Source organism: Oncorhynchus kisutch, unplaced genomic scaffold (assembly GCF_002021735.2).
Source record: "Oncorhynchus kisutch isolate 150728-3 unplaced genomic scaffold, Okis_V2 scaffold873, whole genome shotgun sequence".
Lineage (NCBI taxonomy): Eukaryota > Metazoa > Chordata > Actinopteri > Salmoniformes > Salmonidae > Oncorhynchus > Oncorhynchus kisutch.
This window is the reverse complement of record NW_022262818.1, coordinates 29539-45000: the sequence shown is the minus strand read 5'-3', so window position 1 is coordinate 45000 and position 15462 is coordinate 29539. Positions and strand designations below refer to the sequence as shown.

The 15462-nt window shown below is 43.2% G+C and overlaps 1 protein-coding gene across 3 annotated transcripts in view; it reads right to left on the bottom strand.

Moving 5' to 3' along the window:
- Positions 1 to 15426, bottom strand: part of LOC109885971 (DNA-binding protein SATB2) — a 58971-nt gene extending 43545 nt beyond the window's left edge. For 2 of the 3 annotated variants that reach the window (XM_031816799.1, XM_031816800.1), the window contains exons 1-2: positions 15178 to 15426; positions 1153 to 1368 (exon numbers count right to left, since the gene is read on the bottom strand). In XM_031816799.1, coding sequence (XP_031672659.1) covers positions 1153 to 1324 — 172 coding nt within the window. In that variant the 5' untranslated portion in view covers positions 1325 to 1368; positions 15178 to 15426. The remainder of the gene's footprint in view (positions 1 to 1152; positions 1369 to 15177) is intronic. The other variant, XM_031816798.1, reaches the window with a different exon arrangement.
- Between the last annotated feature and the right edge of the window lie 36 nt (positions 15427 to 15462).

Genomic DNA, 15462 nt, shown 5'->3' with positions numbered 1-15462 from the left:
ATCATTTAGCAGACACTTATCCAGAGCAATTAGGGCTAAGTGCCTTGCTGAAGGGCACATCGACAGATTCATCACTTGGTCTACTCTGGGATTTGAACCAGTGACCTTTCGGTTATTGTCCCAACGCTCTTAACTGCTAAGCCCTCACACACAGCACATATCAATGTCTTGCATAAAGTCATTTTCTGAACCACTCATAACAAATTAAGGACAATCATTCTGACGTCTTTCACAGATAGAGAAAGAGACCAGTGAATAATTTCATAATTTGCATTAGTCATGAAACTGTGACTTTTCCAAGCCTGAAACCCTCCATCATACTCAGCTAATCCGTAAGGAGTAGTAATTTGGAGGAATCAATCAAACTACTGACAGCACAACGACAAATGAACTCCAGGAAACCAAGTCTCATCAGGCACGCTATATCCCAATAACTCAGCTAGGGAGTAGAAGTGTGTGTGTATGTCCCTACAAGTGAACATACACTATGTATAAACTGCTCTCTGGACTATAGTGTTAGGATATTATGTGTGGCCCATTCCACACCGCCATGCTGTGGTTTTAAACAGAGAGGGTGATTTCCCCCAAATCTTGCTGCAGTGATGTCACACTGTGGTATTTCACCCAGTAGATATGGGAGTTTATCAAAATCGGGTTTGTTTTCTAAATCTTTGTGGATCTGTGTAATCTGAGGGAAACATGTGTCTCTCTCTCTGTCTGTCTGTGTGTCTGTGTGTCTGTGTGTCTGTGTGTCTGTGTGTGAGTGGACGTGTTTAACTAGTATTTGACCAACTGGGGACATTTTGTTTGGTCCCCACAAGGTAAAATGCTATTTCTGGGGGGTTTAGGGTTAAGGTTAGAATTAGTGTTGGGGTTAGAATTAGGTTTATGGTTAAGGTTAAGGTTAGAATTAGTGTTAGTGTTAGGGTTAGAATTAGGTTTATGGTTAGGGTTAGGGTTAGTGTTAGTGTTAGGGTTAGAATTAGGTTTATGGTTAGGGTTAAGGTTAGGTTTATGGTTAGGGTTAAGGGTTAAGGGTTAGGGAAAATAGGACTTTGAATGGTACTGAATTGTATGTTCCCACAAGGTTAGCTGCGCAAGACTGTGTGTGTGTGTCTGCTTGTGTATGTGTTCCTCTATGTGTTCCCCTACCTCCGAGGGGCCGTAACGGGGTGCCGCCGAGGCGCGTGCGTGGACCCGTGGGGCTCCCGTTGCCCTCCAGACGGCTCATCTTGCCCGGCGGGGGGGCGCAGGTGTCCGGGCTGTCCCCTCTCTGCTCGGGACTGTCCCGCAGACAGGGGCTCTCAGTACCACCACGCTCCATCCCCCTCCAACATCCAGGAGGGACTCCCAACACAGCGTACGGACCTGCAGACAGGAGAGAGAGAGACAGAGAGGGAGAGAGAGACAGACAGAGGGAGAGAGAGACAGAGAGGGAGAGAGAGACAGAGGGGGAGAGAGAAGAGAAAGAGAGGGAGAGAGAAGAGAAAGAGAGGGAGAGAGAGAGAGGAGAGAAAGAGAGGGAGAGAGAGCGAGCGAGACAGAGAGAGAGAAGAGAAAGAGAGGGAAAGAGAGCGAGCAAGCCAGAGAGAGAGAAGAGAAAGAGAGGGAGAGAGAGCGAGAGAGACAGAGAGAGAAGAGAAAGAGAGGGAGAGAGAGCGAGAGAGACAGAGAGAGAGAGAGAAGAGAAAGAGAAGTTACCCTTCAACATAGTCACTGAACTAGGATCAGTGTACCCTCTGCAAAAATTAGTTTATCTAGTAAGAGTCTACAGGCAACTATCTACATCTTACTGGTGTTGACATTGTGGAGACTCCTTCAAATCAGATCAGGGTTTAAATACTATCTGGTTTCTTTCAGATATGTTGAGCGTTTGAAAAGAGACAGAGGCATTGGGTCAATTGATTTGCACTTTTGGGATGATTCCATTGGTTCCATTGTGCTACATATATCTGTTGTTTAGCTGGAATGGAATGTTTGTATCCTGTTCATTTGACTGTGATACTGTATGTGGTTGTGTCACCTAGCTGTCTTAAGATGAATGCACCTACTTACTGTCACTCTGGATAAGAACATATGCTAAATGACTAAAATGTAAAATGTAAATGTTTTAGATACAGATCTCATATGACTGTGTTTAATTATTATTGTAAAACAATACATTTATGTCACAAATGTAAAAGAAAAGGTCACATTTCACTGTAAAATCAGTAGTACGACCTAGGAGAGTCAGGTGGATATTGTAGCATTTAGCAAAACGAGTTGATTATTTGTCTCTCTGAAATGAAACCATCAAGTGATAGATTTAAAACAAATACACGTCTGTTGAACAACCCCAAGCCGATATGAGATAGTGAACAAACACCAATCTGTTTCATCATTTCTTTCAACAATAAAAGCTCATTTCTCAACATTTCTGAAAAAAGATAAATAGCATTTTGAAATGAAACCCTTCTTTTGTATCAAACTCATCACACGGAGATGACCGCTTCATACGTTCATGTTGTGTTGGAGGCGTGAGTGCTGTGTTGGAGGCGTGAGTGCTGTGTTGGAGGCGTGAGTGCTGTGTTGGAGGCGTGAGTGCTGTGTTGGAGGCATGAGTGCTGTGTTGGAGGCGTGAGTGCTGTGGTCATTTCCTCCCTGTACCCATCCACCCTCCCATACTGAAGACATTACTTTTTATTTACAGATGACGAGAGCAGAAAAAGCAGACCACAACAAACAAACAGCAACCCAGCATCTGGTGGAAATCACCAGGCTCTTTACTGTAAATAATATTACTGACTGCTATCAGACTCTATAGTCTTCTACACAGCAAATCTCATGCTAGGTAGGACTGTCAATTTACATCTCAGTCATCTACACAGCAAATCTCATGCTAGGTAGGACTGTCAATTTACATCTCAGTCATCTACACAGCAAATCTCATGCTAGGTAGGACTGTCAATTTACATCTCAGTCATCTACACAGCAAATCTCATGCTAGGTAGGACTGTCAATTTACATCTCAGTCTTCTACACAGCAAATCTCATGCTAGGTAGGACTGTCAATTTACATCTCAGTCATCTACACAGCAAATCTCATGCTAGGTAGGACTGTCAATTTACATCTCAGTCTTCTACACAGCAAATCTCATGCTAGGTAGGACTGTCAATTTACATCTCAGTCATCTACACAGCAAATCTCATGCTAGGTAGGACTGTCAATTTACATCTCAGTCTTCTACACAGCAAATCTCATGCTAGGTAGGACTGTCAATTTACATCTCAGTCATCTACACAACCAACTCTCATGCTAGGTAGGACTGTCAATTTACATCTCAGTCATCTACACAGCAAATCTCATGCTAGGTAGGACTGTCAATTTACATCTCAGTCATCTACACAACCAAATCTCATGCTAGGTAGGCCTGTCAATTTACATCTCAGTCATCTACACAGCAAATCTCATGCTAGGTAGGACTGTCAATTTACATCTCAGTCATCTACACAGCAAATCTCATGCTAGGTAGGACTGTCAATTTACATCTCAGTCATCTACACAACCAAATCTCATGCTAGGTAGGCCTGTCAATTTACATCTCAGTCATCTACACAGCAAATCTCATGCTAGGTAGGACTGTCAATTTACATCTCAGTCTTCTACACAGCAAATCTCATGCTAGGTAGGCCTGTCAATTTACATCTCAGTCATCTACACAGCAAATCTCATGCTAGGTAGGACTGTCAATTTACATCTCAGTCATCTACACAGCAAATCTCATGCTAGGTAGGACTGTCAATGTACATTTCTGTCATTTAGCAGACACTCTTATCCGGAGTGATTTACAGGAGCAATCAGGGATATGTGCCTTGCTCAGGGGCACATCATCAGATTTTTTTTTTTCACCTCTGGGATTTGAACCAACAACTTTTCAGTTACTGGCTCAACACTCTAACCACGAGGCTACCTGCCGCCCTGTCTGTCGCCAGAGATGATACAGTATGTATAGCCAGGTCTACGGTTTGACCAAAAGGCTATGCCACTAATCTCGGGGGTGATAGTTGGCTTTTCAGGCAAAGTTATATATAACAACAGGCTATAACTTGACGCACTACTTTCAAGACATAAAGGTTCCCGATTAATGAGCAACCGTCTTCGCTCCGAGGCAAGAACTTCTGAGGTAAAGTAACTGCTGCCTCTAGCGGACGGAGGTGTTTTGGAACCTGGAGGAACCGTGTCTGAGATCTGACGGCTTCCATTGGCTGTCTGACTTTAGCTCACCGGGCTAACACAGTCTCGTGGCCGGCAGGACAATCGGGTTTGAACCCCCAGACTGTCATACAACTATTATAGAAGCAGGAGTAGTCTGCTGCCTATCTGGCTTCAGCTCAGCGGGCTAACACAGTCTCATGGTGTGCAGGAGACATGGGTTCGAACTGCAGTCTGCCACCACCCTCTAGACGTAAAGGCTATCTGTCATGCAATCTGATGTGTTTGTTTCACAATCTGTGGTTTCCCTTGGCATGATAATTAACCCATTCTGGCCTAAAAGCAGCACATGATGACAATAAAACGCACATGTCAAATGAATAACAGCCTTTAGAAAGAGCTTTCCAACACAAACTCAGAATATTGTAATTCAGAAGAACTCCAGCTGCCTCTCCCTCAGTTTAATGGGAAAGACCAGTCACTTTCCTTCTTTCCCATAGGACTGCATAGCTGAGGCATCCTAGGCCTGGCAGTGAGGGGATCCAGCCACAACATATCATAGGGACCTGGGTGATCTGAGGCAGCAGTCTAATACCATGTTCACACTATCATGTTGACCTGAACTGTCAGCAGTCTCTCCCTCTCTGGTCCAGAACCACAGACCCCCCCTCCCCCGGGTCTCTCCCTCTCTGGTCCAGAACCACAGACCCCCCGGGTCTCTCCCTCTCTGGTCCAACCACCAGACATCATGCTATGGGACCAGATCCCTGGTCTCTCCCTCTCTGGTCCAGCCACCAGACATCATGCTATGGGACCAGATCCCTGGTCTCTCCCTCTCTGGTCCAGCCACCAGACATCATGCTATGGGACCAGATCCCTGGTCTCTCCCTCTCTGGTCCAGCCACCAGACATCATGCTATGGGACCAGATCCCTGGTCTCTCCCTCTCTGGTCCAGCCACCAGACATCATGCTATGGGACCAGATCCCTGGTCTCTCCCTCTCTGGTCCAGAACCAGACATCATGCTATGGGACCAGATCCCTGGTCTCTCCCTCTCTGGTCCAGAACCAGACATCATGCTATGGGACCAGATCCCTGGTCTCTCCCTCTCTGGTCCAGAACCAGACATCGTGCTATGGGACCAGATCCCTGGTCTCTCCCTCTCTGGTCCAGAACCAGACATCATGCTATGGGACCAGATCCCTGGTCTCTCCCTCTCTGGTCCAGAACCAGACATCATGCTATGGGACCAGATCCCTGGTCTCTCCCTCTCTGGTCCAGCCACCAGACATCATGCTATGGGACCAGATCCCTGGTCTCTCCCTCTCTGGTCCAGCCACCAGACATCATGCTATGGGACCAGATCCCTGGTCTCTCCCTCTCTGGTCCAGCCACCAGACATCGTGCTATGGGACCAGATCCCTGGTCTCTCCCTCTCTGGTTCAGAACCAGACATCATGCTATGGGACCAGATCCCTGGTCTCTCCCTCTCTGGTCCAGCCACCAGACATCGTGCTATGGGACCAGATCCCTGGTCTCTCCCTCTCTGGTCCAGAACCAGACATTATGCTATGGGACCAGATCCCTGGTCTCTCCCTCTCTGGTCCAGCCACCAGACATCATGCTATGGGACCAGATCCCTGGTCTCTCCCTCTCTGGTCCAGAACCAGACATCATGCTATGGGACCAGATCCCTGGTTTCTCCCTCTCTGGTCCAGAACCAGACATCATGCTATGGGACCAGATCCCTGGTCTCTCCCTCTCTGGTCTAGAACCAGACATCATGCTATGGGACCAGATCCCTGGTCTCTCCCTCTCTGGTCCAGAACCAGACATCTTGCTATGGGACCAGATCCCTGGTCTCTCCCTCTCTGGTCCAGCCACCAGACATCATGCTATGGGACCAGATCCCTGGTCTCTCCCTCTCTGGTCCAGCCACCAGACATCATGCTATGGGACCAGATCCCTGGTCTCTCCCTCTCTGGTCCAGAACCAGACATCATGCTATGGGACCAGATCCCTGGTCTCTCCCTCTCTGGTCCAGAACCAGACATCTTGCTATGGGACCAGATCCCTGGTCTCTCCCTCTCTGGTCCAGCCACCAGACATCATGCTATGGGACCAGATCCCTGGTCTCTCCCTCTCTGGTCCAGCCACCAGACATCATGCTATGGGACCAGATCCCTGGTCTCTCCCTCTCTGGTCCAGCCACCAGACATCGTGCTATGGGACCAGATCCCTGGTCTCTCCCTCTCTGGTTCAGAACCAGACATCATGCTATGGGACCAGATCCCTGGTCTCTCCCTCTCTGGTCCAGAACCAGACATTATGCTATGGGACCAGATCCCTGGTCTCTCCCTCTCTGGTCCAGAACCAGACATCATGCTATGGGACCAGATCCCTGGTTTCTCCCTCTCTGGTCCAGAACCAGACATCATGCTATGGGACCAGATCCCTGGTCTCTCCCTCTCTGGTCCAGAACCAGACATCATGCTATGGGACCAGATCCCTGGTCTCTCCCTCTCTGGTCCAGAACCAGACATCTTGCTATGGGACCAGATCCCTGGTCTCTCCCTCTCTGGTCCAGCCACCAGACATCATGCTATGGGACCAGATCCCTGGTCTCTCCCTCTCTGGTCCAGCCACCAGACATCATGCTATGGGACCAGATCCCTGGTCTCTCCCTCTCTGGTCCAGAACCAGACATCATGCTATGGGACCAGATCCCTGGTCTCTCCCTCTCTGGTCCAGAACCAGACATCTTGCTATGGGACCAGATCCCTGGTCTCTCCCTCTCTGGTCCAGCCACCAGACATCATGCTATGGGACCAGATCCCTGGTCTCTCCCTCTCTGGTCCAGCCACCAGACATCATGCTATGGGACCAGATCCCTGGTCTCTCCCTCTCTGGTCCAGCCACCAGACATCATGCTATGGGACCAGATCCCTGGTCTCTCCCTCTCTGGTCCAGAACCAGACATCATGCTATGGGACCAGATCCCTGGTCTCTCCCTCTCTGGTCCAGCCACCAGACATCATGCTATGGGACCAGATCCCTGGCCTCTCCCTCTCTGGTCCAGAACCAGACATCATGCTATGGGACCAGATCCCTGGCCTCTCCCTCTCTGGTCCAGAACCAGACATCGTGCTATGAGACCAGATATTATGGGAGAGCGAGGCTTGATTGGAGAGCATTGTGTAATTAAAAGCTTATAAATCTTAACAGATATTGACTAAACACTCGATCCCCCCCGAGCATTGCAGATCTGCTTCTGATAAACACGTCTACATGGGATTTGGGAAAGACAGGCACAGGATTAAACACCTCCCCTCCGTCCCGCCCCCCGTCATCTCTGCACCCAGAGTCATTAACAGGGAGAGATTATTACCAGACATGTATGAAGGGGAAGGATATGTGTTGGGTGTCCTCTACCTCTGCCAACATAGGTCTCTCTCTCTCTGACACACACACACACACTTTAGTGTTCACAGCTCTTCACTTCGCCTCTCATCACACCAGTCCTGTGAGTTTGATTGAATGGATGGATGTCGCTCAGTACATTAGATCTCCTCCTGATAACATCTGACGACATCACACAGCAGTGCCCTCCAGCTTTAATCCACACGACTAGACCAGAACAAGGGCTGTCACAAATGGCACTCTATTCCCTATGTAGGCTCTGGTCAAACCTAGTACACTATAGGGTATAGGGTGCCATTTGGAATGCATTCAGGGGCTGAGTAACCAAACAAAAAAAGTCCTGTACAAAAGAGTTGCTGTATACAAACCCCTCATTGAGAGAATTATGTCTGAATATTCCAGGAGCTCGGAGGATGATGGAACGTTAGGCTTAAGCATTAGGCTTGACGGAGTTGACAGTCCATCTCTTCGTATATCAACGCCGGCAACATGCTCTCTTAGACTGTTTACAGCTACTCGGTCATTGAGACTGTTGAAATATATGACTGATGTAACTGAGAAGAAGTGAACAATGCACCACTACGTGATGTTTATGGTCTGGTGATGAAAAGGACCATATAGAAAAGGGGTTTTAAAAGATGTAACATGATATATGTTTCTATTTCTTATTTTCAAGTGTCTATTAGGTGTTGTTCCTTCCTCTTGTTGTTATTAAAGATAATAATGATAATAATAATAATAACAACAACAATAATAACAATAATGATAACAATTATAATAACAATAATGATAACAATAATAATAATAATTATAATAACAATAATAATAACAATAATGATAACAATAATAATAACAATAATGATAACAATAATAATTATAATTATAATAACAATAATTATAATAATTATAATAACAATAATAATAACAACAATAATAACAATAATAATAATAATTATAATAACAATAATAACAATAATGATAACAATAATGATAACAATAATGATAACAACAATAACAATTGAGACCAATTGACACTCTTTACCATGGCACTTTGAGATTTATTTTAAACTGCCAAACCCTGACGCACCACTGCACTTTGTATACCAGGGTTGGCTGGCCTTCTCTAGTCACTCGTAGGCTCAGTCACTGGTATACTTTTATTTACAAAGCCATTTTGGGTTTACTACCTTTTTATTTGGGCATTTTTATTGCTCAGAAATGTGGTGGGAACTCTCTTCGTTCGCTGGACTTTATCCTGCTAACTGTTCCAAATGTCTGAACTTAATTTGGTGAAAGGGCTTTTATGTCCTCTGCGCCATTGTCTTGGAACACCTTACAAAATAGTTTTAAACTGGAAGAACTTGTCCCGATTGGTGCTTTTAAATCACTGATGAATGATCTTGAGACTGATTCCCTGACCTGTCAATGTTTTTAAATCACTGATGAAGGATCTTGAGACTGATTCCCTGACCTGTCAATGTTTTTAATTGGCTGTTTTTGATTTTGTTTTATACTCTTGTGAATTCTATGGTTTTTACCAGATTACTTGTAGTTTATCATGTTGTTTGTCTGTAATTTTTGTAATGACCTGGTGCTGCCTATCTTGGCCAGGACGCTTTTGAAAAAGAGATTTTAAATCTCAATGAGCCCTTCCTGGTTAAATAAAGGTTAAATAAAATAAATAAAATAAATAAATAATAACAATAATAAGAATAACAATAATGATAATAACAATAATAATAACAATAATAATAACAATGATAATGATAATAACAATAATAACAATAATAAGAATAACAATAATGATAATAACAATAATGATAATAACAATAATAATAACAATGATAATGATAATAACAATAATAACAATAATAACAATAATAATAACAATAATAATGATAATAACAATAATAATAACAATAATAATGATAATAACAATGATAATGATAATAACAATAATAAAGATTATGCTGTACGCTCTTAGAATCAGTGACTTGAGGAACGTTGGAGATCCTCCAAGGAACCATTTCTAGTCAATGCTTCATATTTGCACCTTCGGTTAGTTGAGGGGTTCTTGGAGGACCCTTTAATGACACCCTGTAGTGGAGGTGTGGCTTAGTAGGGGCGTGGCTTTAAGATAGATATTTTATGGTCCCCGTTAGAGTAAATGTCATTGTTGTTCATCTGTTCTGTTGTATTGCCGTCACATGTTAAGGTTGAACACTAACCGTTTTGTAGCTTCAATGAGGCTAAACGAGGTGTATGACTTCCTCAAGAGCCTATGCAAATTCCTAAGTTGGAATAGTTGCCACTTTATTACTGTATGTAATCAGCAATGTTAATATTATTATTATATTAGAATATGTAACATGCATAAATATTCAAGGTACTTTATAATTTGCTGTGTACAAAATGAACATGATGAACAGGAATTTATGCTAACAAGTGACCAAAAAATGTGGAAGCCACGCCTCAAATAAGCCATGCCTCTAATCTGATGCCACCTCGACAATATCGTATTAAAAATGTTTAAAAAATGAACTGCTCCCGTCACAAAAAGGTTCCGGTTTGAACCAGACTTCTACTCTGACCCTGGCCTCATGAAGGCCATGCATTCTCAATATAAACATACACATACAGACACACAGAAACCACTTCAAGCATACAACACTGGGAGACACATAGAGACCACACACTGGAGCAACTACACTCACTACAGTATACTACACACACTGGAGCAACTACACTCACTGCAGTATACTACACTCACTACAGTATACTAAACTCACTACATTATACTACACTCTCTACAGTATACTACACTCACTACAGTATACTAAACTCACTACATTATACTACACTCTACAGTATACTACACTCACTAGAGCATACTACACTCACTACAGTATACTACACTCTCTACAGTATACTACATTCACTACAGTATACTACACTCACTACATTATACTACACTCATTACAGTATACTACACTCTCTACAGTATACTACACTCACTACATTATACTACACTCATTACAGTATACTACACTCTCTACAGTATACTACACTCTCTACAGTATACTACACTCTCTACAGTATACTACACTCTCTACAGTATACTACACTCACTAGAGCATACTACAATCACTACAGTATACTACACTTACACTCACATGGATGCCAAATGTACTAGACAACACAGGGTCAACATAGTAACACACAGTCATACCATTCACTGTGAACACCCAGTACTGCATTTGCCATATTTTATTAAAGTACCATTCAATGATTTTCTCTTCAAAATACCTTTCAATGCTAGTTTGATAACTTGTTTTGTTTCAACTCAAACTTTAACTCAAACATGGAGCCAATTGATGGAATTGAATCAAACCTACCACACCATGTTTTTATTAACTAGGCCTACTGCCCGCCTATGCCCATTCATTCTGAAAACTACAAGCTTCTACCTGTGTCCCTGTGTTAACAACAGATGGTGTGTGATCTCTAATGTTAAGGAAGTCTTGAGTTTTTTCTCGCCTGAGTTAAAATACCTCAGAATAAGCTGGTAAACCACACTATTTCCCAAGAGAGTTTTCATCTATATTTTTTCATAGCTGTCTATTTACCACCCCAAACGGATGCTGGCACTAAGACCACACTCAACGAGCTGTATAGCGCCATAAGCAAACAAGAAAATGCACATTCAGAAGCGGTGCTCCTAGTGGCCGGTCATTTTAATGCAGGGAAACTGAAATCTGTTTTACCACATTTTTACCAGCATGTCACCTGTACAACTAGGGTTGACAAAATTCTAGATCACCTTTACTCAAAACGCAGAAATGCATACAAGGCTCTCCCTCTTTCTCCATTTGGCAAATCTGACCATACCTCTATCCTACTGTTTCATGCTTACAAGTAAAAACTCAAACAGGAAGTACCAGTGTGGCCCGATAAAGCGGATGCTAAACCACAGGACTGTTTCACTGGTACAGACTGGAATATGTTCTGGGATTCATCCGATAACATTCAGGATTTTACCACACCAGTCATCGGCTTCATTCGTTTATCCCAACCAGAAGGCATGGATTACAGCCAACATCCGCACTGAGCTAAAGGCTAGAGCGCCGCTTTCAAGGAGTGGGACACTAATCTGGACGCTTATAAGAAATCCCGCTACGACCTCCGACGAACCATCACACTGGCAGAGTGTCAATACAGGACTAAGATCGAATTGTACAGTACTATGCCAGCTCTGGCACTCGTTGTATATGGCAGGGCTAGAAAACTATCCCAGATTACAAAGGGAAACCCAGCTGTGAGCTGCCCAGTGACACGAGCATACCAGACGAGCTATACGCCTTCTATGTTCGCTTCGAGGCAAGCAACACTGAACCATGCATTAGAGCACCAGCTGTTCAGTACGACTGTGTGATAATGCTCTCCGTAACTGATGTGAGCAAGACCTTTAAACAGGTTAACATTCACAAGGCCGCAGGGCCAGACAGATTACCAAGACGTGTACTCAAAGCGTGCACTGACCAGCTGGCAAGTGACGTCACAGACATTTTGAACCTCCCCCTGACCCAGTCTGTAATACCTACATGTTTCAAGCAGCCCACCATAGTCCCTGTGCCTAAGAATGCCAAGGTAACCTGTCTAAATGACTATCGCCCCCAAAGCACTCACATCTGTATTCATGAAATTCTTTGAAAGGTTGGTCATGGCTCACATCAACACCATAATCACACTCACCCTGGACCCATTACAATTCATATACTGCCCCAACAGATCCACAGATGACGCAATGTCATTTTTTTGTGCCTTTTTTTCACCCCAATTTTGATATTGTCTCATCTCTGCAACTCCCCAACGGGCTCCAGAGGTGAAGGTCGAGTGTCCTCCGAAACATGTCCCACCAAACCGCGCTTCTTAACACCCGCCCGCTTAACGCTAAGACAGTGCATGTCAGAGCAAAAACCACGCCATAAGGTGGAAGGAATTGGCTGTAGAGCTCTGAGACAGGATTGTGTAAAGACACACATCTGGGGAAGGGTACCAAAAGATGTCTGCAGCATTGAAGATCCCCAAGAACACTGTGGCCTCCATCATTCTTAAATGGAAGAAGTTTGGAACCACCAAGACTCTCCCTAGAGCCGGCAGCCCCGCCAAACTGAGAAATCGGGGGTGAAGGGCCTTGGTCAGGGAGGTGACCAAGGACCCGATGGTCACTCTGACAGAGCTCCAGAGTTCCTCTCTGGAGATGGGAGAACCTTCCAGAAGGACAACCATCTCTGCAGCACTCCTCCAGAGTGCTCAGGACCTCTAAGCACACAGCCAAGACAACGCGGGAGTGACAACGCAGGAGTCCCTGATGTCCTTGAGTGGCCCGTCCAGAGCCTGGACTTGAACCCGATCGAACATCTCTGGAGAGACCTGAAAATAGCTGTGCCAAGCTTGTAGCATCATATCCAAGACAACTCAAGGCTGTAATCGCTGCCAAAGGTGCTTCAACAAAGTACTAAAGGGTCTGAGTATTTATATAAATGTCATATTTCCGTAGGTTTTTTTTGTACATTTGCAAAAATGTACAAATGCACTGTAGTGTTTTGTACATTTGCAAAAATTTACAAAACCCTGTTTTTGTTTTGTCATCGTGTGGTATTGTGTGTAGATTGATGAGGGGGGGAAAACTATTTAATCAATTTTAGAATAAGGCTGTAATGTAACAAATGTGTAAAAATCAAGGGGTCTGAATACTTTGGGAATGCACTGAAGTTATCATTACGCATTGTGAATTTATTATTACTTACAGTCTTATTACATCTTTTACTTTTCTATTATTTGTCTATTTTTTGGTTCTCTGCATTGTTGGGAAGGGCCTTAAGTAAGCATTTCACTGTTAGTTTACACCTATTGTTTATGAAGCATGTGATGAATAAAAATAGGATTTTATTTGAATGAACCATTTAACTGTATTCTTAATGAGGGAGACACACCCATGGTAAGAGGCCTAGCTTTTGCATGTACTGTATTACATAGAATCAAATAACGTTAAAATAGGAAAATGGTAAGGGGGCATTTCATTCAGTCATTTTTTTAAATAGTCAAGCCCTGAAGTTTTTTATTTTGGGAGAGAGAAATGGACAGAAATCTGTAGGAACAACTTTTTTCTCTCCGCTTGGCATACTGCAGTGAAACCAAGTTTATCCAAATGAAACCGGCATTTTGATGGAACCACTAAATTACTGCTGTTGACATTTTTGGGGACAATAGGCTTCGTCTTGCTGAGAGCAACGCTGCTCTTTCTCTCGCTGTAAAAACGTTTGAGCAAAAAAATGTGCCCTGTCCACTCATTAGGCCAGCTTATAAATGTTACATTTTAGCTGACATTTTTTTAAATGAAATGTTGTAGACATTTATGCAGGGTAGGGTGCTTATTTATTCACCTTATGGTGCAAGACAGCTTGCTCAGTCCGGTTGCTCATTCGTTTGTCGTCAACATATGAACATTCAAACGCGCTAAAATTCCTGAATTTGACCCGTGGCTTGTTTCCGATAAAACATTTAAATGCAGTTGAGAATATACACATGGAAAAGTATTGATACGTCAACGTCTCAATCAAAAAGTAGGTCTATAGGCTAGACCTACAGCCAATGGTTTTGACTCGGGACACTACGCCTTTTACTTGTATAAATTAAAAGTTGAAATAAAACTCTAAAAGAAGAGTAATAAGTCAGTAGCACTACATTTTCAAACTCCAAAACGAAACTAATTTCACTAAGATAATGCATGTTGGATAGCTAGCTACGCAATGTGATAAATTGTCCTAAATGAATTCGCATGGAAAATTGCAAATTGATATAGGCTCTACCTGATACTAACCCGTGCTAAATGTATTTTGCATTCAACACAGTGAGCTCGTCTTTGTTTTGCGTAATGATTTAATCAGAACGTGCACACTCCTCAAGTAGAACTTTAAAAGTATAATAGTTCTTATTATAATAATAATTGTCAGTAGTAAAACTGTTGATAGACTTTATTGTTAATGTGGAATGTATAATCTACATGTATTTTTATCTGAAATCTAAAAGTGTTAAACTACATGAAACATCTAAATATGAGATAATATAATCCAGACCAAATATTATTATCATAGCTAATAATAGTTATTATATGGTAACCTAATGAGAGAGCATTATTTACGCTAAATTATCGCCAAAACATTGACACCATGCTCATAATTTATATTCTTCACCCATTTAGGCTATTATTTTTAACAGACAATTATTCAGGCTAGACGCACGACCAGAACATTGTTGATACATTCATTAAATGTACATTGTATTGGGCCTAATATTAACGATCATTAATTAAAAGCATTTTTATCCTTTAAAATATTACTATTACTATTAGAATTTGGCCTTGGACCATTGTTGTTATTATCACTGTTATAAACTGACACCTAATACTTTTATTAGTATTTGTAATGTTGGTAAAGTAGGCTCAAGCTGGCTGAAAAGATGAGGCTCATAATAAAAAGTGTATGTGAACAGGTTGTACTCACTGTTTACGTGGTGTCTGTACCTCGCCTGGTTGGGTAGAAAGCTCTGTCCATTGATGATAAGTATTGAATCCAGGGCTGGACTGGGGGATGTTTCGGGGAGCAGAAGTCGGATATCCGTCACTTGGAGCTCGATGGTTCTTCTCCGTGCTCTACTTGAGTGTGACAGCAAAGCAGCTTGACAGAGCGCAAGCGAGAGGACGATAGATACGGCAGATACAGGAAATACGCTCTGTGTGCTTGCTTGGGTGTTTGTTTGTGTGTGAAGGGGGTGGAGAGAGAGAGACC